Source organism: Ursus americanus, chromosome 28 (assembly GCF_024610735.1).
Source record: "Ursus americanus isolate L20-20 chromosome 28, mUrsAme1.1.p, whole genome shotgun sequence".
In the NCBI taxonomy this organism is placed as follows: domain Eukaryota; kingdom Metazoa; phylum Chordata; class Mammalia; order Carnivora; family Ursidae; genus Ursus; species Ursus americanus.
Window position 1 is genome coordinate 5,611,960 of NC_142154.1, and position 23,864 is coordinate 5,635,823.

At 49.2% G+C, this 23,864-nt stretch overlaps 2 protein-coding genes across 7 annotated transcripts in view; both read left to right on the top strand.

Moving 5' to 3' along the window:
* Positions 1–2,879: 2,879 nt before the first annotated feature.
* ARPIN (actin related protein 2/3 complex inhibitor) lies at positions 2,880–15,357 on the top strand. Of its 2 annotated transcripts, XM_045812979.2 has the most exons (6): positions 2,885–3,130; positions 4,483–4,558; positions 7,068–7,200; positions 10,037–10,243; positions 10,639–10,802; positions 11,723–15,357. In XM_045812979.2, exons 1-6 carry the CDS (start codon positions 3,039–3,041, stop codon positions 11,729–11,731), a joined length of 681 nt encoding a protein of 226 aa, XP_045668935.1. In that variant the 5' UTR covers positions 2,885–3,038; the 3' UTR covers positions 11,732–15,357. The 2 variants fall into 2 exon arrangements, with proteins under 2 accessions (XP_087712769.1, XP_045668935.1); XM_087856643.1 differs by lacking the exon at positions 10,639–10,802 and having other exon boundaries at positions 2,880–3,130.
* Positions 15,358–16,606: 1,249 nt separating this feature from the next.
* The window catches only part of AP3S2 (adaptor related protein complex 3 subunit sigma 2), a 47,266-nt gene continuing 40,008 nt past the window's right edge, over positions 16,607–23,864 (top strand). Inside the window, exons 1-3 of one of the 5 annotated variants that reach the window (XM_087856640.1) lie at positions 16,607–17,719; positions 21,339–21,426; positions 21,815–21,926. In XM_087856640.1, the coding sequence (XP_087712766.1) occupies positions 17,410–17,719; positions 21,339–21,426; positions 21,815–21,926 (510 nt within the window). In that variant the 5' untranslated portion in view covers positions 16,607–17,409. Of the gene's footprint in view, positions 17,720–21,334; positions 21,427–21,814; positions 21,927–23,864 lie in introns of all 5 variants that reach the window. The other 4 variants (XM_087856639.1, XM_045812975.2, XM_087856641.1 and 1 more) reach the window with 4 other exon arrangements.

Below are 23,864 nucleotides of genomic sequence, written 5' to 3' on the forward strand. Positions count from 1 at the left end.
TCTGGTCTTTTCCCCATGATGACTGGTGCTCTTAAGGAAATAAATACCAAACCTTTAAAAAAATGTTTTCTTGTTCTTTTAGCTTCCTGTTCTTTTAGCTTCCTGTCTTGCCGGTACCTGGTCTACCAGTTGTGCTGATGGGGTGAAGTCATAGAACCCAGTAAGCAAGAGATTACTCTTCCCAAGAAAGGATTTACGGCAGCACTGCCCCATAGAACTTTCTGCAATGATGGAAGTGTCCTTTGTCTGTGCTGTCCAAAATGGCAGCCACTAGCCACACGTTGCTAGCTATGAAGCCCTTGAAATGTGGCTGGTGAGACTGAATGCTTGAATTTTACTTAGGCTTAATTCATTAAAAATAAAGTGAAAACAGCCACATGCAGCTAGTGGCTGCCACATAAGGCCGTGGAGATTTGAAGCCATTGGAGCGGGACGTCAGGAAGGGGAGGAAGTAGGGGGCACGCCAGCCACGTGGCTGCAGCCAGCCTGGGGTTTTTTGTTTGTTTTTCAAACCATTTTATTGAGGCATAATTGACATATCACTGTACATATTTAATGTATACAACTTGATGAATTTAGAGGTAAGTACATACCCAAAACACCATCACCACAATTTATGCCATAAACATACCTATTGCCCCCAAAAGTTTATTACTATTATTATTTTATAAGAATGCTTAACATAAGATCTATCCTCTTAGGGGCGCCTGGGTGGCTCAGTCGGGTAATCGTCTGCCTTCAGCTCAGGTCATGATCCCAGGGTCCTGGGATGGAGCCCTACATCGGGCTCCCTGCTCAGCGAGGAGTCGGCTTCTCCCTCTCCCTCTGCCCTTCTCCTTGCTTGTGTGCTCTCTTTCTCTCAAATAAATAAATAAATAAAATCTTTAAAAAATTTAAAAAAAGATTTGCCCTCTTAGTAAATTTTTAAGTCTATAAATCAATATTAACTATAGGCACTACACTGTACAGTAGGTCTCTAGGTCTTTATTTACCTCGTAGACCTGACATTTTGTACTCCTTTGACTTCTACCTCCCCATTTCCCCCTCCCCCCAGTCCCTGACAACCACCATTCTATTCTCTGCTTCTATGAGTTTGACTATTTTAGATGCCCCATGTAAATGATCATGCAGTAGTTGTCCTCCGGTGTCTGGTTTCTTTCACTTCCGGGTTCATCCTTCTTGTTGTTGCAAATGGCAGGACTTCCTTTTTTTTTAAAGGCTGAATAATATTCCATTGTATGTATATACTACATCCCCCCCCCCATCTATCCATTGATGAACATTTAGATTGCTTCCATGTCTTGGCTACTCTGAACAACACTGCAAGGAACATGGGAGGGCAGGCATCCCTTTGAGATCCTGGTTTCAGTTCCTTTGGATGTATACCCAGTAGTGTGATTGCTGGATAATATGGTAGTTCTATTTTTAATTTCTTGAGAAAGTTCCATATTGTTTTCCACAGTGGCTGCACCAGTTTACATTCCTACCAACAGTGTATCAATGTTCCCTTTCCCTACATCCTTGCTAATACTTATCTTTTGTCTGTTTGATACTAGCCATCCTAACAGGTTTGAGATGATATCTCATGCGGTTTTGGTTTGCATTTCCCTGATGATTAGTGATGTTGAGCAGCTTTTCATGTACCTGTTGGCCATGTGTATGTCTTCTTTGGAGAAATATCTATATGGTTCCTTTGCCCATTTTTTAATCGGGTTATTTGGTTTTTTGCTATTAAGTTGTAGGAGTTCCTTATATCAGCCAGGGGGGTTTTGCAGAGAGAAAGCCCAAAGATAGTTCTGCTCAGAGCCCACTAGGGCTCTGGCCCTTCTCTCTCAGACTTTCTGGAACAGCCAGGTAGGCCAGGCTGAGGAGGGAGGAGGGGAGCTAACTAATCCGTTTGACACAATGCCTAAGACCCATGAAAATGTTTTAATTTCTTTAAAAAATTAGAAGAAGAAAAGAATTTTTAGGCTGAAGAAAATGTTTTAATATATAATATTAATATATTCATCTTTATGTGACCCCACCCATAAAATGTATTAAAAAAATTTTTTTTAATCTAGGAAGGAGCCCTTGAAAACAAAAGTGTGTAGGACCCACCAAAGTCTTAATGTGTGTGTGGGGCGAGGGCGCTTCTTCCACCAGGGACAGCTCATCTTGGACTTCCAGGTATCTAACTGGCCGCCTCCCCTTTTGACTGCTCCCTCAGAGGCCACAGATGAACTCCATGAATGGGTCCAAGAGAACCAAGGCTTTCCAACAAGCCCAGGGTCAGAATAGACTCCTGCACCCAGGCTTGGGAAATGCCTCTCTACACTCTTACATACTTGGGCAAAGGGCAGTAGGGGAGGGGTTCAAGAACTGTGTGGGAATGCAGAGAGGGGAAATGCTATGTTCTAGAGTGAGTTTATGAATCATTACTACCCCTCTGATACCGACCCCATAGTGGAGGAAGCATGGGCTCAGAGAGGTTGAGACACTTGCTCACGCTCACACAGCTGGGATTCAAACCTTAATATGTCCTTGATCTGACACCGAAGCCTAGACACAGATTCCTGGAACCCCTTCCTCAGCCACTGTGGGACCTTGGGCAGAGCATAAAGAGCAGCTTCAGTGCCGACCCTCCCGCCATTCTTGAAGACTGTTTCCTTTTCTCCATTCCTGCTCCTTCCAGAGCTGATCCTGTAGGATTTCCGGGCCTCAATTTCCCCTTTGTGCGTGCGTTGGGACGGGGGTCTCCCTCTAGTAACAAGAAAGGGAGGGAAAGAGGAGGACGTAGCTCCCCCCGCCCACAATGAGTGCCCAACTGCGGGCCTTCCCGGAAGCCCACCTCCCCGCGCGCGCCGTCCCGCGGCAGGAATGGGGCTCGGCCCCTTTAAATCCCGCCCGGGCAGGCCTGGGCCGGACCGCGCCCTTCCAGGATCCGCGCCTGGGAATCGCTGCCCGGCGCGCGCCCCCCGCGCTCTCCAGCGTCCAGCCCGAGACCCCGCGCGCCTCCGGCGAGCGCCAGGCCTTCGGGCGCAGCGGCCGTGCGCATCATGAGCCGCATCTACCACGACAGCGCCCTCCGGAACAAGGCGGTGTGGAGCGCGCGGCTGCCGGGGGCCTGGGACCCCGCCGCCCACCAGGGGTAGGCCCGCCGCGCTCTGCTCCCGCCTCTCCGACCCCCTGGGCCGGCCCTCCGGCCCCGGCTTGGAACCCGGGCTCCGGGACTGGGGAGGGACCGCGGTCCGCGTGCGGGTGGGAGGGAAGGCAGACCTGGCCAAAGCTCTCCCGCACCCCAGCGCTCCCCTCCCCCCTGCAGCCGGAGCGCACCCCGAAAAACACAGATCGGCTTAAAACTGCCCTCCCCTTCCCCCCCGCCCCGTACCCTCCCGGCGCCTACACGGAGCTCAGAAGCACCGACCTTTGTCTCAACCCTTTCCCGGCGCGACTGTGAACTCTAGCCACTTGCCTCGGCTCCCTGCCCGCAGTCCTTGGCACAGGCCGCCCCACTTCCCGCCTCGGAAGGGAGGACGTCGTGCAGTGACCCCAACAGGACGGGGCAGTTGGCTTGGCGTGGCCGTGGGAGGGCAGCGCCTGCCTGGAGGCGCTTGTGGGCTCGGGATGGGGGGGGGGGGCTGTCGTCACCCGCACGGAGGTTATGAGAATAAATGGACCATTCCACGTGCAGTTAGAAACACTAAAGAATTTGGAGGTGAGGCGGTGGGTAGGGTAAGTAAAGTAGAGCGAGTTTCCATTTTCATCCCCATCCTTTCGTGTCCCCACCCCTCTCCCATTTCTGTGGCTCTAAAAAGGGAAGCCTCTGGTTCTGCTTTTACGAAAACTAGAAGCGGGAAGCGGATATCTAGTTCCTCTACGCGAGGGACCCGGTGATCTTGGGCAAGTCATAAAACTTCTAAGTTTGGATTTTCCCACCTCTAGGTGGATATGAATGAGGAGAAGAATAGCAGTGCTTTAAAACGGGTGAAAAAAAAAAGGTGAAAAAGGAAAATACTTTATAGCAGCTTAGACCCCTCCCTCAAATTTGGCTAAATAAAAAAGTAAAATCCTTTATATTTAGTAAGCACTTACTAGTTTACAAACACCTTCACGTACACGATCTTATGCTGTCATCATCACAGAAGCAGAGTGAGGTGGCTGTTACTCTCCCATTTTGTAGATAAGAAGACTGAGGCTCTGCTTACTGTAAGCCCTTGCTGGAGGGGCCACAGCTTGGTCTTACAGCCTGAGGCGGTCCCCCCTACCCTTTGTGCAGCACTCCAGCCTTTGGGGCCCTTGGAGGAATGGAGGCCCCATGTGGGAAGCACAAAGAAAAGCCTTGTTAAGTAGTAGGTCTGCTTGGGGGCCAGGTGACTAGGGGACGCTTGCAGGCCCTGCTTCTGTCCCAGTGCAGACTCTGGCCTGGGCCATTGGACTTGTGGCTCTTCCCGGAGGAACGACAGAAGCAGCAGATCCCTTCTTTCTCTCTCTAATCCCTAGGGGAAGCGGCATCCTGCTGGAGGGAGAACTGGTAGACGTGTCTCGCCACAGCATCTTGGATGCCCATGACAGGAAGGTGAGGATGCTTCCCTGGGGGACACCCGCGGGGGACTGGTTTCCTGGTTCTCAGCCACCAAGCCATCTCCCTGTGCTGGGCTCTGCCAGTGCCCAGACTTGGGGTGCAGCTCATTCCTGGAGGGGCTCGTGGGGCAGGTGGGGGGTGGGTGGGGACAGAGCGGCCCAAAAGGTGGGAAGGGGTCAACTAGGACTGTGCTGGGCAGAGGACAGAGGGCAGGGCCTGGGTTCTTGCTGACAAGACAGACCAGCCCAGTGGCGTGTTTGGGGTTGGGATTGAGAGGGTAAGAGCAGGAAGGGGTGAGGTGACTGGCTGAGGGCTGAGGCCGTGGGTGCTGCGCGGCTGGAAGATGCTCCGAAGAGGTCCTGTCACCTTCTGTTCAGAGTGCTGGGAGCCTTGCGGGTGGGCAGGATGAGTGGCTCTTTATTCTGGGAGGGCTGAGGGCCCAAATTCCTGGCTTCTGGTCTGGTGGTTCCCACTGCCCGAGGACCTGATGGACAAGGTCAGAGCAGGTTAGCTGCCTGTGCGGGTGTAAGGGGGTCAGCAGTGACCCTCCCCTTTCTGGGTACCAGGTCTGTTCCTGGAAGTCTCATGTCCTTGGAATTTTTTGGAATTGCATTATTTTAAATGTACTGGTGGAGTTTGCTGTTAGAGCTTTGAAGTTCTCCATTTGCAAAGTGCTGAATCTCTTGGCATGGGCTCGCTCACCTTTGAACACCACTGTGTGTGGCTGTGCACTTTGGCATGTTGGGTTTCTAGGACCTCCTCATGCATATGGGCAGGGGACGTTGGAGTGGGAGGCGGGTTGCTGTGTGCAGGGCCTTTGTCCAGCCTACAGCCTGTGTCATTGACCCTGCCGGGGACTTCAGCTCCTGTGTCTGTGCCCTTCTTCCTTTGCCCTGTCGCGCCCCTGGGGTCATGCCCTCTGTCACCACGCCATCTCAGGTGTGCACGGACACAACTGAGCTTCTTGCCTGGGTCGCTTTCCCGAACACTAGTTCTGAATTTCCGCCCCCTTTCATATAGCCCCACTCTAGTGCGCTGATGACCTTAGCTCCTTGGTCTCTAAAGCCGAGCTCATCTCAGTGCCGCTGAGGCGGGCCAGAGGCCTGGTGCTCCTCAGAGCCGGTTGCTGTCCCGCAGCTCAGGGGAGAGCCTCTGCTCCCCTGTCCCCTCCTTAGTGTACAAGTCAGCAGGGTAGACAACTAATCCAGAGCCCCCAGCCAGCCAGCCCAGCACAGCCAGTACTAGTAACTGCAGCCTCATGTGGGGCTCTCTTAGCCCCGCCCCAGCTTGCCTCCTCTGTTCCCCCTTACTAATGATAAGGCAGTAGACCTCCCAGCCGCTGGCCACAGGCCTGCGAACCTCCACTGTCTCTTCCTCCCCTCTCCCCAGGTGAGCTGTGCCTGGTCCTGTTGGCCTTCTCCCATGATCACCCTTCCCCTGCCCTTCCCTTCCTCTTTCCCTGGCCTCAGATGGGCCTCAGGAACTTGGCCGGTCCTCATCAAACCTTGCATCTGCCCCTCCTGCCTTGTGGCTGCTCCCAACACTCTCTCGCCCTGCTGCCAGCTTGTTTCCCGAAAGACATCTCTGAGGATCTCACTGCCGCCCAAAAACCTTTTAGGATTCCTCGTTGTCTACCAGATCAAGTCCAAACTCCAAATACCAACTCAAAGCTCGTCTCAGACTGATCCCACTTGCATTCTCAGCCTGGGCGCCCATAAGGCCTGTGTTGCTCAGACATGCACGTGGGACCTTGACTTTGATTTCGTACTTGTCCCAGGCTTTGTGTAGTCTCCCCACATCCTTTTTCCTGCAGTTGTAGGTTTCTCCACTCTTCGAGACCTTGCCTTTTCTGTTTCTCCTAGGAGGTGGCTTTCTCTTCTTCAATCTCTGGGGGCGTATCATGCACGTGCTTAGATTAGCGTAGCTGGCAAACAGCACTGACAGCACACTCTGTGTCCTACATTGTCCTTGCTCCTCTGTCATCTCACTGAACGTTTACAACTTTCCTGATAGTAGCATGTTGTCCTCGTGCACAGGGGAAACTGAGGCTAGGAGGAATTTGCCCCAGGTCCCACATGTGTTGGGAGAGGCACAATGGCCGCCCTCACTCAGAACTCCCTTACACTGCCCTTTCTGTGACACTTTGGTTTCTTTCACTCCTGCATCACAGTATTTTCGGTCCGTGGTGCTTGGGTTACGGTTTTGTGTCTGTTTTCTGATTCTGGCTGGGTGGAGACCCTGGGGTCAGGCCCCGGGCTGGCCGTCTCACGGCTGCCTACGTGGTTCATTTTGGTGGCAGGTGCTGTACTAAGCACACGATTGGATGAATGAATGAATATTGCGGGGGGGGCATCTGCCCAGCCTGAATATCTTTTGGTGCTGAGGTGGGATTTGGGGTGGCGGGAAAGGCTGGGGGACAGTTTGCCGCGGAGCCCTGTGGGGAGTGTGTGTGTTGGAGGGTGGGGGTGGGGAAGCAGCCCCCTCACTCTGTCTCCGGCCCCAGGACCGCTACTATGTGCTGTACGTCAGGCCCAGTCGCATCCATCGGCGGAAGTTCGACCCCAAGGGGAATGAAATCGAGCCCAACTTCAGCGCCACCAGGAAGGTGAACACGGGCTTCCTCATGTCATCCTACAGTAGGTATCTTCCATCCTTCCTCCCTAAGAGCCTCCTGACCCTGTGGCCTTTCTGTCCCTTGGTCCCTACTGAGTGTCTTCTCAGTGTGGTTGGCCTGGAAGCCCATGTCTGGCCTGAGGGCCACGTGGCTGGACTTCTTCCTGCCCCCATTGCCCTCAGAGGATCCCCAGGGCCTGGCGGGCCCTCCACCTCCGGCTGACTCCTGCAGTCCGGCAGAGTCGTCTGCGTACCTGGCTCTGGGCTCTCACTGCCTTTGTGCAGGGCCTCCGTTTTCCTGCCCAGATTCCCATGTGATTCTCAGGCCCTTCGTGACTTCATTCCTCTTTTCAGTTTCGGCTCTGCGAGGCCCTCTTTGCTGTCTGCTCTGCGGAAGGAGGCTTCTAGGTCGAATGAGCATCCCTCCCTCTGTCAGTTTATCCATTCATGCCTTCAGCTGTCTGTTCATTCTCTGAATGGCTAAGGAGCATCTACGCTGGGGCAGGCCCCGAGCCAGGAGCAAGACTCGGACCTGCCCTCGAGATGTCCTCAGTTTGGGAGAGGAGATGGACAGGCCCAGGACTGGAGCCTGAGGAGGGCCTCCGGGCCCAGGCGGGCACAGTCAAGGGCTGCTCTGGAGGAGGGAACTCCAGTGGAAGCTGAAGGAAAAGCGGGGATCAGCAGGGTGCCAGAGCTTGGAAGGGTGTTTCAGAAGGGGGCCGTGTGCCAAGGCATGCTGGGAGCTGGGGGCTCCTGATGCAGGTGAGGAGAAGCCTCTAGGGAGGCAGGGGCCAGGTCGAGAAGGGCCCTAGAAGGGACACTCCATGGAGGTTACCCTGTCGTGAGTAGTTTTATGTAGGAGAGTAACGTGATTAGAGTGATGTTTAAAAATCCCCGAGGGGAGCCCAGCAGGCCTGTTGGGAGGCTGTGATGGCCGGATTAAGGGCCTGTCCATGAGGATGGAGAGACTGGACAGATTGGAGACAGAGGAGGGACAGTGGCCTCAGTGTTTGGAGATGTGGAGAGTGAGGGAAGAGCAGGGACAGCCCTGGGGCTTGGGCTTGGCTGCAGGTGTGGGGAGAAGAGTTCTGTCCCGGACATGTGGTCCCACTTCTGGGGAGAGGTCGATGTTCACTGGGGCCTTGGGGCCACAGTTCAAGAACCCAGGAAGTGGGCTGGAGGCACGTGTTTAGGGGTCGTGACACACTGCTGGTACTGAAGCGATGAAAGTGGATGGAGTCGTGCAGGAGGCCATCTTGGGGAAGAGCAACCACAGGAGAACAGGGGAGGAGCCTGTAAGGAGCAGGAGAAGGGACCCCTGCAGAGGGCTGAGGGAGAGGGGGAGCTTGTGTGTCTCTGAGGCCCAGCGAAGGTGGGGGGTAGGAGATATGAGGGAGGAGGTAGCAATGGGGTCAGGTGCTGTCTCAGGCCCAGGAAAGTGGGGACTGCGGGGCCTCCGGCAGCCTCACAATGAGGAGCTACTAGTGACTCCGGTCTGGGTGGGGGTGGGGGGGTGTCTGGAGTAGTGGGTGTCAAAGCCAGAATTCGGGAGGGCATTAAGGAAAGATCCAGTATGGAGGAGGAGAAGGAGAGCCAGGTCCCTGAGGAAGGGGAGGCAGCGGGATCAGGAGCCCAGATGGAGGAACTGGCTTGAGGCAGGAGGGGGACCATGGTCCTTTGAGACAGGAACAGAAGGGAAGGAGGAGAGGTTTCTGTGCTTCTTGGTAAATTGACAGGTAGGTGGGGGCAGGGGTGAGGAGCCCCACCTCTGGCTTCTGCTGTCTTGGGAAGTGGAGGTGAGGCAGTTCGTCTGAGAGACGTTGAGCAGGTGAGAGCTAAGGAGTAGGGAGCAGTTTGAAAGCCCTTGGTGGGAGTGAGATATCTGGGGAACCCCAGAAACCATCCCTGACAGAGCTTGGAGGTTTCACACCCAGCACGGAACGGGGTGTGGGCTCCATGGGCTGGCTGGCTGCTCTCCAGCAGAGCCCTGCCCCGTCTGCTGGCATGGAAAGGGCCACCTGCAGGACAGTTTCAGGGTGCTGAGCTGACGGGTGACTGTGCACACCTTCATGAGGTCTCGGGGCCTTGCGAGTCCTTCTGGCCATGCAAGTCCTCCCTTCTCAGTCTGGGACACTGCCGCCCACCCCCCCAGCCCCTGGTCCCCAACCCAGGATCTGCAGATTTGGGACATACTGGGCAGGCAGGTGAGGCTTTTGGAATTGTCCCCGAGCCGGCCAAGGGAGAGTATAAGGATTGCCACCGTTTGCTGCTCATTCCAGCAGACCCCAGCCCAGCCAGGAGACCTTGAGAGCCTGGAGAGAACCCTGGCTCGCCACTGGGGATTCCGTGGGAAGGCAGAATTCTGTGGAGGGCTGGGATCCTGTCTCCTCCACTGACTAGCTGTGTGACCTTGGGCAACTCACCTAACCTCTCTGAGCCTGCGTTTTCTCCTGTGTCAACAAGGAGTAATTAAGACATTGACACGCATTGAGGGTTTCCCACGTGCCAGACACTGTGCTGAGTGCCTTACGTGTGTTACTTCACTTACACCTCATGTCAGCCCCGTCAGGTAGGTACTGTTTTTATCCCCGTCTGTCAGGCCCAGAGAGGGTAAGTCACTTGCCCGAGCTCACGTGGCTTGTAAACAGATCAGCACCAGGCAACCTGGCCCCAGAGCCCCATGCCCGTAAGTCCTCGGCCAGGAGTCCCTCGATGAGTCCCGGCACCGTGGGGATGCAGAGCCCTTCCTGCAGGTGGTTATGAGCGTGTAGAACCCTCAGGCCTCCCCTGGCTCGTGGAAGACCCTCCCCGTGCTTGCTCGTCCAGCAGTAACGACCTCCTTGTGCTATGTGCCTGCAGAGATGGAAGCAAAGGGGGACACCGACAGACTCACGCCCGAGGCGCTGAAGGCACTGGTACAAAAGCCAGAGCTGCTGGCGCTGACGGAGAGCCTTACCCCTGACCAGACAGTGGCGTTCTGGATGCCTGAGTCAGAGATGGAGGCAATGGAGCTGGAGCTGGGGGCCGGGATACGGCTGAAAACTCGAGGCGACGGCCCCTTCCTGGGTGAGCAGCACAGGCCACACGTGGCCTCATGTCCCCGTGGCCTGTAGAGGCTCCGGCCTCCTGTTCGAGGTTCCTCTACCCCTCCTGCTTAGAACTCATGGGAGCAGGCCAGGTCTGCTTAGTCCTGAGATTTATTCCTAAGTCTCTGGACAAGTGCCCTGGGGCCAACGGCCTAGACACTATAGATCCTGGGGTGCTGCCCAATCCTAGGGTTCCTGGGGGTGATGTCTCCTATCTAGTGCCTTGGGGACCACACTCAGGGCCTCCCCAAGGACACCCAGGTCTGAGAGAACAGTGGTTTAATCTGGGCCTAGGGGACCTCAGCAGAACAGGCCAGCCCCCATTATGTTTCCAAAATAGGGAGACAGGCCATTCAACTTTTTCCCTCCTTTCAGAGTCATTAGCCAAACTTGAGGCTGGAACAGTGACCAAGTGTAATTTTGCTGGTGATGGAAGGACAGGGGCATCCTGGACAGACAACATCATGGCCCAGAAGTCTTCGGAGGGAGCCACAGCGGAGACCCGAGAGCAGGGGGACGGGGCAGAGGACGAGGAGTGGGTAGGTCAAGAGAGATGACTGTGGGCCCAGCATTGGTACGGCTGACCTCTCAAGAGGAGTTTTGTCTGTGTGGGCTGAGTCTGGGTGTAGGACAAGGACACAGCAGCATGCATTTTATGCCCCCTGCTTTGGTGGAATTCCACGGGATTCCCGAGAGTGTATTAGCCTCAGGAAAATTCGTTTCAAGGAATGAAGGGTGACCGCTTGAGACCTTTCTTTTTGGTGGGTCCGAACTGTGCCGATCTACAAGAATACAAGGAAGTCCCCAAGATCGATAAAAGCAAGGGATGGAAAGAATGGACCGTGGAGGGGAACCAGTGAAGCCCGATGCCATGGATCTCGAAACATTTTCACTTCAAGTGAATACGTTAGCCGCGATGTGGCAGTGAGCTGAATGCCATTTTCCCCCCTCCTTCATTCTGGGCTCCCTGCCCAAAGTGGCTGGAAAATGGCTGGCTCGGTCCTCACTAGGTTGGGGTTTTTTTTGGTTTTCTTTTTTACCAAGGATCAGGATCAGCCCCCTAGTTGATCTTTAGTCTATCCGTAGTCGATGTGTGTTTCTGAAGCGTATTTCATCTGAAGATTTGAATTGATGTCAAAAGGCCCCAAACTGAACATTTAAAACGAAGTCACAGAAAAATGGGCTATTTATCTAGGTGATGCAGATGAAGACATTTGCCAGAGAAAGCAGGGCAGGAAGAGTGGAGGGTCTGGATTCCCCTTTGTCTTAATGAAGTGAGTCTCAGAAGGAAAAATAATAGGAGCTACCAGGCTAGCTCCCTGGGCCCGCTCTAATGAGGTGAAGCCAAGAAAGGTGGCTGAGGGCTCCACTGGTACCACTCAGTGGAACCCTTGTTTGATGACTTGTAGAAGACTTTTATGAAATGTGCTCTGTTCCCGCCTCTTTACCTAACCCCTAGGACGACTGAGGTGAGTGGGGGTGAAGCGCCTCTGGGGCCCGCCAGCACTGCTGAGAATCTCTTCCATCAACATCTACTCTGGAGTTCGAGGGAACGGTCCACCAAGCCTTCCCTGCTTCTTGCTACAGCTGCCATGGAATGCCCTTGGAATAAGTGCTGCTAAAATCAAATCCAAGACGGTGACTTGAGCAGTGGCGCCCCATGCCGTGGCTCACGGAGGGGCCCTGCCTCCATGTGAGTCTAGATCTCCTAGACATGTCCACGATGGCCCTTGCCCTGAATGGCAGTCTTGTTTCTGGAGGCAGGCAGTGGAACCGAATTTGGTCTTGGTGTAGACTTGGGGAATGTCCCTCATCTGCATGCAGAGTGGCTCAGGGGTTCCTCCCTCTGTCCTCATATTTTCTGCCATTTCTTCCCACACCTGCCCCCCTCTCCAGTGCTCTGAGTTATAGCCTTTGTGTTCCTGTTCAAACCTCGTTGTCCGCTCTGTGCTCTTTTCCTCCCCTAGAGCTGCCAATTCTTTACTCCTCCTCTGGTTCTCTGCCACATTGGAGGGTTCCTGTGTCCTGACCTCTCTGCTGTTCTCAGGGAGGTCTAGAGTTTTCACAGGTGTGGCTGGCTGGTCCCTACCTTTCAGGCTCACTCTACCAGGCCACATTTTCATAACACCTTTGTCGCTGTTGTTATGTACTTTGAGAACTTTTTATGAGTGAGTAAATCTTCAGAAGAGGATTCCTCTGCATTGACTGGGTTATGTCAGGTGTAAACAGTTTTCCATCTGAGCAATGATCCTATAAGAAGGAAGCCATTTCTTTTTGATCATGAACATCGCCTTGCTGGGTAGTGTGCCTGCACTCTGATCCATGGTGGGATGTAGAGTTGAAGTCCACGTGTCCTAAGAATGGGGAAGAGACTTAGTGGATTTGGATCCTGCTGGCCTCAGGGACAAGAGAGGGTGGTGGAGAAGGAACAAGTATTGAGTCCCTAATGCGTCGAACGCGGCACTGGATGCTTTCCATGATGGTAATTATAGCCACTGACCATTGAGTGCTTCTTGGCGCTAGTGCCTGTATCCCCCGCTTTTCAAAAGTTACATTATGACACTAGGTGCGAAGTCCTACCTTAGTACCTGTTTTTTCTAACCAAAAGAAATCTGCAGGGGGTTTTCATTTTTATGAAAATAAGGCAAAAAAAAAAAAAAAAGCATTCAGCATTTGTTTTGCAGGGAGCCATTATAGAGGCTGTGTGCACCCCAAGTAGTGAGAGTGACCCCACCAGTCTCCTTCCCTGGGAACTACACTCAAGCATCAAGCCCCCAGAGCTTTGAACTGTATCTGGAAGCATCAGTGCTTTACCTCGATTTATTTTGTGCGTGTGTTAGCAAGATGTGTCCTAAGGTTTCAGAAAAGCCTAAGAAAATGCTCAAAAATTTTTCCATATAAATTAATGGTGATTCCTAGACTTTAGGGAACTTGCCTAAACCCTTAACTGCTGATCTGCCCAGCTGGAACTCTGTTCTATTGGTATTAGAATGGCAGGTATTATATTGGTATTATAGAATGGCAGGTAATATTATGCTTCCAGAATTTATTATCATGGTTCCAATTTTCATTTGCCTTCTTGCATATTTGAGCCTGGTCTTGACAATACGGCTGTGAGGCTTGGGATTCACACTTCAGTGAGGCCACCTGAAGTCATGGGTCATTGGTCTGCTCACGGATTTCTTCTGTTCTTGTTGCCCTTTTCTTAGTTCAGACCCTTGTGACCTCTCACCTTGACTATTATAGAAGCTGCCTTTCTGGTGTCCAGTGTCTGAATGGGGCTGGCTGGGTATTGAGCACATTGGGACCTCAACCATGGGGGTGGCCAGGGAAGTCGTTAAGCAGCAGGACTGGGGATATTGACTGGGAATAGAGACACCCAGTGAGGGCATCCTGCTGCCCATAGCACTGTGGCCAAAGGTTATGGCAAGGTCATATAGGCAGGCCACCATTCCAAAAAAGGAGGTGCAGTGTGTCTGGGGGAAGCCCTGGGCAACAAATGGGCTTGGTGTCTTCGGTGGGCAGGGGAGAGATGAAGGAAGGGAGGGGGAGGAAGGAAGGAAGGAAGGATGGAAGGCAGGGAGGAAGGAAGGATGGAAGGGAGGAAGGAAGGAAGGAAGGAAGGATGGAAGGGAGGGAGGAAGGAAGGATGGAAGGGAGGAAGGAAGGAAGGAAGGAAGGAAGGGAGGGAGGAAGGGGCATTTGTGGCTGGAGCTCAGAGAATGGGTGGAGGTAGAGGTTGTTTGAGATGACGCAGGAGGTCAGGCATTTTTAGCACATTAAGTATTTTAGGACTTTATCCTTAACTTCCTGGAAGCCAGTGATTCTGGGGAGAGTGATATGATTTGATTTGTCTCTGTCAAAGATCATTTGACTGCAGGGAAGCTGAAGGCAATGAGCCCAACTGGGAGACTGCTTTAACTGTCACAGTGAGAGGCTAGAGTGGTTTGGTATATAGCAACGGGAGTGGAGATGGAAAGAAATCCAGGTAGCCTGGAGAGGAAAGGAAAGTCCCAGCAGGACAAGAGCACCTGAAAAGCCATGGAGGTGAGGGAGGGGCCTGTTCCTGGAATATGCAAATTGTGTACAAGGTTGTTTATACCATACCTACACATAAAATTTGATAATCCTTTTTCAATTAATGTTATATAATCACTTTCCATATTGCTACACAGTCTTCATAACCATTGTTTTTTAAGATTGACTACCATTTGGGGCGCCTGGGTGGCACAGCGGTTAAGCGTCTGCCTTCGGCTCAGGGCGTGATCCCGGCGTTATGGGATCGAGCCCCGCATCAGGCTCCTCCGCTATGAGCCTGCTTCTTCCTCTCCCACTCCCCGTGCTTGTGTTCCCTCTTTCGCTGGCTGTCTCTATCTCTGTCGAATAAATAAATAAAATCTTTAAAAAAAAAAAAAAGATTGACTACCATTTAATAGCTCTATCATTGTCTAATTTTTGGGTAATTAATTGATTCCCACTTGGAGCTAATATAATTAACATGTCAGTAACTGTTTTAGATTATATAGTTCCCTAAATCTCACCCATACAGCCTCCCTGCCCTGCCCCCCCCAGTTCCCCACTCCCATCCCCACCCCTGCCACCTTATTTTTGTATTTGGGGGCTATTTCTTTAGGGACAGATTCCCAGGAGTCAGATTACTGGGAATCTAGGAGTTTTTTTAAAAAAAGTTTTTTTAGATTGTCAAATTGCTTTCCAAAAGAGTTCTAAATTATAATTTCACCAGCACTGTAGGAGAGGACCATTTTCATGCTACCCTTGCCAGAATTGGGTGTAATAACATTAAAAATGATATTTAATAAGGTAAAAACAATACTCCAGAGTTAATACTTGAATTGTAATTAGCCTTTCCCCCCGATTAATAGTGAGCTTAAACATTTTTTTCATGTTCATTATCTAGATATATTTCCTCTTTGCTTACTCAGTTTCTTTTTCTGTTTATATACTGAGGGGTGAGGTCTTTTGGTTATTTATATTTTAAATGTAACTACCATATTTCAACAACTTCTTTTCTATTTTTTAAAAACTGATTTTTTTACAAGTTTACTTTTTTCTTTTTTTTTTTTTTTTTACAAATATAGATCTATTGTTGACTTTCTGTGATTTTTTATTGCTTCTAAGCTTATATTCTCCTTTCGGATGTTAGATACTCAGTTTCAATTCTTCCATTTTAGTTATTACCTTGTTTTTACATTTGTCCTTAATACACTCTGCCTATAATTGTGAAAGGGTAGGAAATGAGATAACTAAATAGTTTATTTTCAAATTGCTAACCAGTTACCCCAACATATTTTTTGGATTCCTTTCCATTCTCAAGTTATGATGTCTCCTACATCACATATTAAAGTTATCTTATACTTAAATTATTATTCTATCGCAATGTCTCCCCGTCGTGACAACTTGAACATCACACTGGGTTTTAGTCGTTGGTAGAGCTAGGTCGCCCTCATTATTCTTGTTTTAGAACTTTCTTTGCAATTTCTCCTCAATATTTGAAACATTTTGTCAAGTTCCAGTGCATATTTATTGACTTTGGATTTTTTTTTTTTTTTGTAAGTATGCTCCATGCCCAGGGTGGAGCCCAACTCAGGGTTTGAACTCATGATCCTGAGATCAGTTCCTGAGCTGAGATCAAGAGTTGGATGCTAACTGAGCCACTCAGGCGCCCTTGGGCTTTTTTTTAAGTTTAAAAAAAAAAAATTCTGGCTACAAGAGTAATACATATTTGTTTTAGAAAATTCGAAAAATGAAAAACAATTTCACTGTTTATTAAATCGCTTATGTACTACTCAGTTACATGCCATGCATTGCTCCAAGTGCTTACAAACAGTAACTAATTTTGTGTTTATAACCATCTAAGTAGAATAATTTTTTTCAAGTAGAAAAAAACCTAGTTTTATAGTAAAGGAAACTGATACTATGCCTGTTTTACAGATGAAGGCACTTGCCCCAAGTATCCAGGTGGTCAACAGAGCCAGGGTTTTAACCGGGGCAGTGTTGTTACAAGGGCCTGTGCTGAACACTTTGTGATGCTGGTGTATCTACTTACTGTCTTTTACGAAGTGGGATATCCATATACATACCTTGTGGGATCTTTTCACTTACAGATATGCCATGAACACTTATCTATACCATAAACCTTTCACAGTATTATTTTTTAATGACCATTTAATGTTTCTCATGTGCATGCGGAACAAAGCATTTAACAAATAACTCGTTTCAGAATAATTTGTTTCCCATTTTTCCCTGCAGTTAATACTGCTGAGATGTACATTAAAAAAAAAAAAAGATTTTATTTATTTATTTGTTAGAGAGCTTGCACAAGCAGGGAGAGCAGCAGGCAGAGGGCGGGAGAGAAGCAGGCTCCCCACGGAGCAAGGAGCCAGATATGGGACTGGTTCCCCCGCCCCTGGGATCATGACCTGAGCCAAAGGCAGATGCTTAACCAACCGAGCCACCCAGGGTCCCTGAGATGTACATTCTGGAAGCTTTTCACATGTCCACAATCTTTTTATTATAAATTCTAAAACTGGAAACGCTGGGCCTAATGTCCTATATATTTTAAAGGCTTTTGATACCCACTGCCAATCTTCTGGACAGGTGATTCCAATGTGTAGCTCTAGCCGCAATAAGGGACGTGGCTCCCCCTTTCCCCCATTAAGTCATTAGAAGAAACAAAATCTACCAATTTGGGATCGCCACATGGATTTGCACTGAAGAGTCCTCAATTCCACCATTCACTACCGACCACGGAGAAACGGCCCTTTTGCACGAGCAGGCGTTTGTGTAATTCACTGCAGCATTGTATGTAACACGGAAAAAGGAAAATGAGCCAAACGTTCCCTAAGCGGACAGTGGCTGAATTAGCCGACACCTCCACACTGCGAACCATCCTGCAAGTGTGACAGGGAAGGTAGGACTGGACTTTTCGCGCGGACGGCGGGACAGGGAGGTTCCCGCCGCCTCGTCGCCTGAGAGCGCGGCTGCTTTCGGCTGCTTTCGGGAGCTTCTGCTTCGGGATCTGCTTTTCCGACGTGCTCCGCCCGGGGACTCTGCGGCAGGCGGTCGGTCTGGACGAGCGGCGGAGGCCCGGGTTCGCGCCCTGGCCAGGCCCGGAGTGGCAACCCGATGCTAGCCGAGGTGACGCCGGGGTCCGCACCGGCCCGACCCCTACGAGCCCGCCGCCCTCCCTGGAGCTTTCTCGTACAGGCGCCGGGAAGCCGGACTCTTCGCGGAGGGGGCCCTTGGGCGCGGAGGCACGTTTCCGGGGGCCTCGCTCTGCAGCGCACCCAGCGGAAGTGGCCGTGTTGTGACGGAAGGAGATGCTTTGTGGGAGCTGCCGGCGCTGGAAGAAACGTGGCCGGCAAAGATGATCCAAGCGATTCTGGTTTTCAACAACCACGGGAAGCCGCGGCTGGTCCGCTTCTACCAGCGTTTCGTGAGTGCGGCCCAGCTTCGTCACGTCCCTTCAGAGCGCCCACGCTCCCCCTTCCCTCCCTTCGGCCGCTCGGGCCGGCTGACCCCCTCGGGCTCCTGCACCGGGCGTGACCCCACACGCCTCACCCTCCTTGCGGGACCCGGGCCGCTGTCTGGCCGTCCGTCCCACCCCCGCGCTCCCTCACCTCTTCTTGGACCCGTGCATCTGTCTGCCATTTGGTGACAATTCCCCTTGGGTCTCAGGGCTCGCTAAATGACGATGGGGGTGTGCCCCACTGAACACGCGACTGATTGAAGTCCCTTTAATCTTGTCGGCCCTTAAGCGCGGCTGTCCGAGTAGGAAGACCTGTGCCAGCTTAGGAAAGTTGTTGCTTTGGCCAGAAGATCTGGAGAAGTGCTTTCTTGGGCTTATTTTGCTTTAGTGCTGGCTGGAACTGCCCGGGGACTGGATACCCTTCCTCCGTGGAGTTGAAGGAAGTCAGTTTAAAAGTGGGAAGTGGTGAGAAATTATAAATGCTGCCGCGTGAGGGCCCAATAAATGATAACGTAACTCCGAGTTTTCCCAAAGAACTCCTCTGGGAAAACACAAAACATCATTATTTGCCTCCTGCCCTCCAGCGTGTATTTTTTCGTGGCAGGGTTTCAAAATGTTCACTAATTGGTGAAATGAAGAGGGTAAAGAACCAGAAAACCCCTGTTCAGGCCTCTGCTCACCTTTTTTACCTTGTGTCTGTTGACCCTGTGTTTTTCCTCTTTTTTTTTTTTTTTGTCACATAGATACGAACAAAATAATTTTACCTTTTTCATAGAATTTTTAAAGCCAGATTACATTTTATTAAATAATTATTTTGAGATCAAACTATTAACATTCAATACAACCATTCAGTTTGTATTTGCATTTGTGTGTGTGAATTTTTCTGGTTTTTTTTTTTTTTTTTTTAGGTGTTCCTGAGAAATCACATACATATAGTTCACCTATTTAAAGTATACAGTTCAGTGGTTTTGAGTACATTCACAAAGTTGTGGAACCATCCCCATGGTCAATTTGAGGACATTTCCATTTCCTCAAAAAGAAGCCCCTACCCATTAGGAATCATTCCCTATTTCCTCCTGACTCCCTCAGCCCTAGGCAACCACTAGTCTACTTTCCGTCTCTCTGAATTTGCCTATTCTGGACATTTCATATAAATGGCATTCAGTATGTGGTCTTTTATAACTGGCTTCTTTCACGTAATATGTTTTTAAGGTTAATCCGGCTTGTAGCGTGTATTAATTCTTCATTCCTCTTTATTGCCGAGTTATATTGCGTTGTATGGGTACACCACATTTCGATTGTCCCGTAGTTGGACATATGGCTCTTGTGGATAGTGCTGCTCTGAACGTTCTGAACGTTCATGTACAAGTTTTTATGTGCACATATGTTTTCATTTCTCTAGGAGTAGACATGCTGGGTCATATGGTAACTTTTTGGTGAACATTTTGAGGAATTGCCCAACTGTTTTCCAAAGTGGCTGCACTGTTTTATGTTCCCATCATAACGTATAGGAGTTTCAATTTCTCCACCTCCCTGTCAACATTTGTTACTATCTTTTTGATTAGAAACATTTTAATGGGTATAAAGTGAATTCTCATTATGGTTTTAATTTCCATTTCCCTAATGACTAAGGATGTTGAGCATCTCTGCATGTCCTGTTGGCCATTTGTAAGCCACCTTTGGAGAGCATAGGATTTTTATGAGAACCACATTAGCTCGTGAGTAAAAGTTACCTTGAAAACTGTAGAGAACTAAAAGATATGAGGGATTGTTCAAGTCATTGAGGTATGTAAGCAAGTGGTAGTTCACCTTTCTGTTGAAATTAGAAATTAGGGGTTGCCTGGGTGGCTCACTCGGTTAAGCGCCTGCCTTTGGCTCAGGTCATGATCCCCAAGTCCCTGGATGGAGCCCCGCTCAGGCTCCCTGCTCAGCGGGGAGTCTGCTTCTCCTGCCCCTCAACTCGCTAGGTTGTGCATTCCGTCTCAAATAAATAAAATCTTTTTAAAAAGTTTTAAAACTTAAAAGAGAAATTAGTTAGCTTCACTGTTTCATTACTACTTCCCCTCTGACTGCTGTCACCTCCCCCAAGGTCAGATAAAAGGCTTTAGTTTGAAAGATGTTTTTATCAGGTTAAAAAAGTGCTGATACTTAGCCTGTTTCGTATTTCCAAGTACACAGAGTTAATCCTTTACTAAGGCATCCTGGCCCTGGCGTCAGTGAGCTTTGTGACTTTAAATGGAAACCAGGAAAATAGTGACTGATTGACTCAAACTTACAGTGACTAGTGATTAGCAGGTTTTTAAATTTTTTTATTAAGTTGGGTTTTTTTTAAAGGTTTTATTTATTTTGACAGAGAGAGCACGAGCACGAGCAGGGGGAAGGGCAGACAGAGGGAGAAGCAGGCTCCCTGATGAGGGAGCCTGACAAGGGGCTGGATCCCAGGACTTTAGGATCATAACCTGAGCTGAAAGCCAGAGTCAGAGGCTTAACTGACTGAGCCACTCAGGTGCCCCCCATCGTCCTTTTTTTTTTTCAACCATACTTATTATGAACCTCCTCTGTATAAACAGGAATCAGTGTGAGTTATCAAGAGGTATCGTTACGGTTGAGCTTTCTTGTGTATGGTAGTGAGAAAAAGTATAACTGTTTAGAATTCTAATCAGTAAATAGAACTTTTTCTGTCAGTAATGCTTTGTTGGTGAGTAACAACCCATCTTATATGTAATACCATATTACCAGTACAGAAGGAAAATTCAGTTTTTAAAAACATGATTACACAATTAAATCTTGACCTCCTTGAAGGTTAGACCTATTGACAGTTGTTATTTACCTGGGTGTAGATATTTTCTAGGGGAAGGCAAAATATTCCTGGACTGGGCCTTCTAGTTAGTCTTTGACCTTTTATGAGAGTTTATCAGTTTTTAAGATTTTTTTGATTTAGGGGTGCCTAGGTGGCTCAGTCGGTTAAGTGTCTGCCTTCGGCTTGGGTCATGATCTCGGGGTCCTGGGATCGAGTTCTACATCAGGCTGCCCGCTCAGTGGTGAGTCTACTTCTCCCTCTGCCCCTCCCCCCAGCCTGTTCTCTCTCTCTCTTTCTCAAATAAATAAATAAAATCTTAAAAAAAGAGATGTTATTTATTTGAGAGAGAGAATCTCAAGCAGACTCTGCATCGAGCACAGAGTCTGTTGTGGGGCTCGATCTCATGACCCCGAAATCATGACCTGAGCTGTAACCAAGAGGCGTCCTGACTGCAACTGAGCCACCCAGGTGCCCTGCTCCTTTCCTTGGTTATTAACTATAAGGAAGTACGGGCTGACCCACCAAGACAGTAATGGTTAGTGACTTGGTGTTACTAACCTAGCTTAGTTCCTGTAACTGAGTCTTACCCATTTTCCATAGATTCCCCTTTTGTTTTTCCTTTACTCATCACTTTTATTTCTTCTGGAAACTGGTACCAAATGTTCAGATCGTTCCCTGCTCGGAAGCACTTCTCTCCCTTTTCATCCCCATCCATGGAATGTAGTTTTTCAGACTGCCTTCCTCCCACCCCTCGATTCACTTTTACTTCTTTTATTCCGTAGCCAGAAGAAATTCAACAGCAGATTGTTCGAGAGACTTTCCATCTAGTTCTCAAGCGAGATGACAACATCTGTAACTTCTTGGAAGGTGGAAGGTAAATGATGGGCTTCAGTTTTCTACCCGTGTGTCTGCTATCAGGTGCCCTTCATCGCTGTTGCCTCTTCGGGTAGAATTCAAGTGTCAGGTGGGTACCTGGCTGTCCAGGAAGAGACCCAGTCCGTTTTGGAAGCTGTTGAATGGTTGTGCTTCAGCTATTACTCGTTTGGATGTCTGGTTGCTGGGAGGATGGTAGAAGAAACGGTGAGGTAAAGTGGTTTGGGGTACCTCTGCCAAACCTGGTTGCTGTTCCCCTGGTAGAAATGGCCTGCTGTGTGGCCCGTCCTCCCCCTTCTGTTGCACTTGTTCTCATTCTTCGGCATAGGGTTTCTCTTTGATGTGTTTCATTAAGATACAGCCATTTAAATGTTTCCCATCTTCCACAGTTTGATTGGTGGCTCTGACTACAAACTGATTTATCGGCACTATGCTACACTCTACTTTGTGTTTTGTGTGGATTCATCAGAGAGTGAACTTGGAATCTTGGACCTCATCCAGGTATGTGTAGTCAGCTAATGATGGCAGCCACTAAAGAGAATTTGCGCTGGATTTTTGAGTAACCATCCTGTAGATCTTTTTGTCAGTCTCTTTATTGATACGGGGAAGAGTTGCCGGATGTCTATCATAGGGTGCTGTAAGAAAGCTCCTAGCAACACGTAAAAACTCCAAGAGCTTTTGGACTCATTGGTTTCTACCCAGCCCTCTCACTGCCCTTGGTTTTCATATACAATTCTGATACCAATTCCAATGGGTGTGCTTCCCCCTCCACCACCACCTAGCAATTAACTCAGTTCTCTGTGGGGAGTGACCAGGTGTCCCACAAATTTAACTCAGATCTGACACTGTCTACCTGAAGATAGATACGAATCACAAGTCCAGGTTGGTGTCACCTGTGCTTCTTGCTGACAGGCTATGGATTAGAGGTTTCCAGGACTTCCTCCTTGGGTTTAATTTGCTAGAGTGGCTCACAGAACTCTCTAGAAGAACATGGTACTTACTTGATTACCAGCTTACTACAAAAGGATGTTACTCAGGAACAGCCGATGGAAGACATTTACAGGGCCAGGAATGGGGAAGTGGGGAAAGGGCTTCCGTGCCCTTTCCACTCAGGCCACTCTCCGAAGTCCACCATCCTGAAAGCTCTCCTCCAAACACTGTCCTTTTGGGATTTTTCTGGAGATCAGGGGTGGGACTGAAAGTTCCAGTCCTCTAATTGCATAATTTGTTCCCCTCTCAACCAGCCCCCATCTTTAGGAGCCTTCTAAAAATCACCTTATTAACATAAACAGGACTCCTTTATCACTTAGGAAATTCCAAAATTCCTTTATCACTTAGAAGCTCTGTGCCAGAAATGAATGATGAATGATGAATGACTACCAAATATTTCCTTATTATAAGTTACAGTGTCATATCATGTCTTGAAATTTTTTTCAACCGTTAAACCAAATGACATTTAAGAATTCATACTTTTTATTTTCACTTATAATTCTAGCCTGAGACAAAGAAACTTGATGTTTAAGTTAGTCTGTGCAATCTTAACATAGGTAAACATGATTTTTTTTAGGATTTTTGAACATTAGAAGTGGCTTACAGATTTACTTATTTATTTATTTATTTATTATTTTTTAAAGGATTTTATTTATCCATTTGAGAGAGAGTGAGAGAGAGAGAACACAAGCTGGGAGCAATGGTGGGGGGAAGTCAGAGGGAGAAGCAGACTCCCCACTGAGTTGGACCCCGACATGGGGCCCCACTCCAAGACTCTGGGCCCATGACCTGAGCTTCTGAAGGCAGATGCTTAACCGACTGAGCCACCCGGGTTCTTATAGATTCTTTTCATTGTCTTTATGGAAACTGAGATGTGTAGGGACCCTACGTTGGGAACCATTAATTTAGTATAATTCTATCATTTTAGAATTTTTTTTAAAGTAATTTCTGCATCCAACCTGGAGCTCAAACTCAGAATCCCGAGAGCAAGAGTTGCATCCTCTACCGAGTGAGCCAGCCAGGGGCCCCTAATTCTGTCATTTTATATGTGAAATTTTAGGTACGCTTCCTTTAAGGGACTTGAATAAGTTTCTTGAGTAGAAAGCACTGAAATAGGAGCTTACATTAAAACCTAATTAACAGTTATAGAAAACTCTCTAGCTACAAAAATACAAATTTTACATTTAGAAAATGATTTAAGATGATTAATTTAAAAACTCATACATTATATTCACATATTATACATAACAGTATAAATTATCTAAAAAAGATTATCTCTAAGATGATTTAAAAAGCTTTCTTATTGGGGCGCCTGGGTGGCACAGCGGTTAAGCATCTGCCTTTGGCTCAGGGCGTGATCCCGGCGTTATGGGATTGAGCCCCACATCAGGCTCCTCTGCTATGAGCCTGCTTCTTCCTCTCCCATTCCCCCTGCTTGTGTTCCCTCTC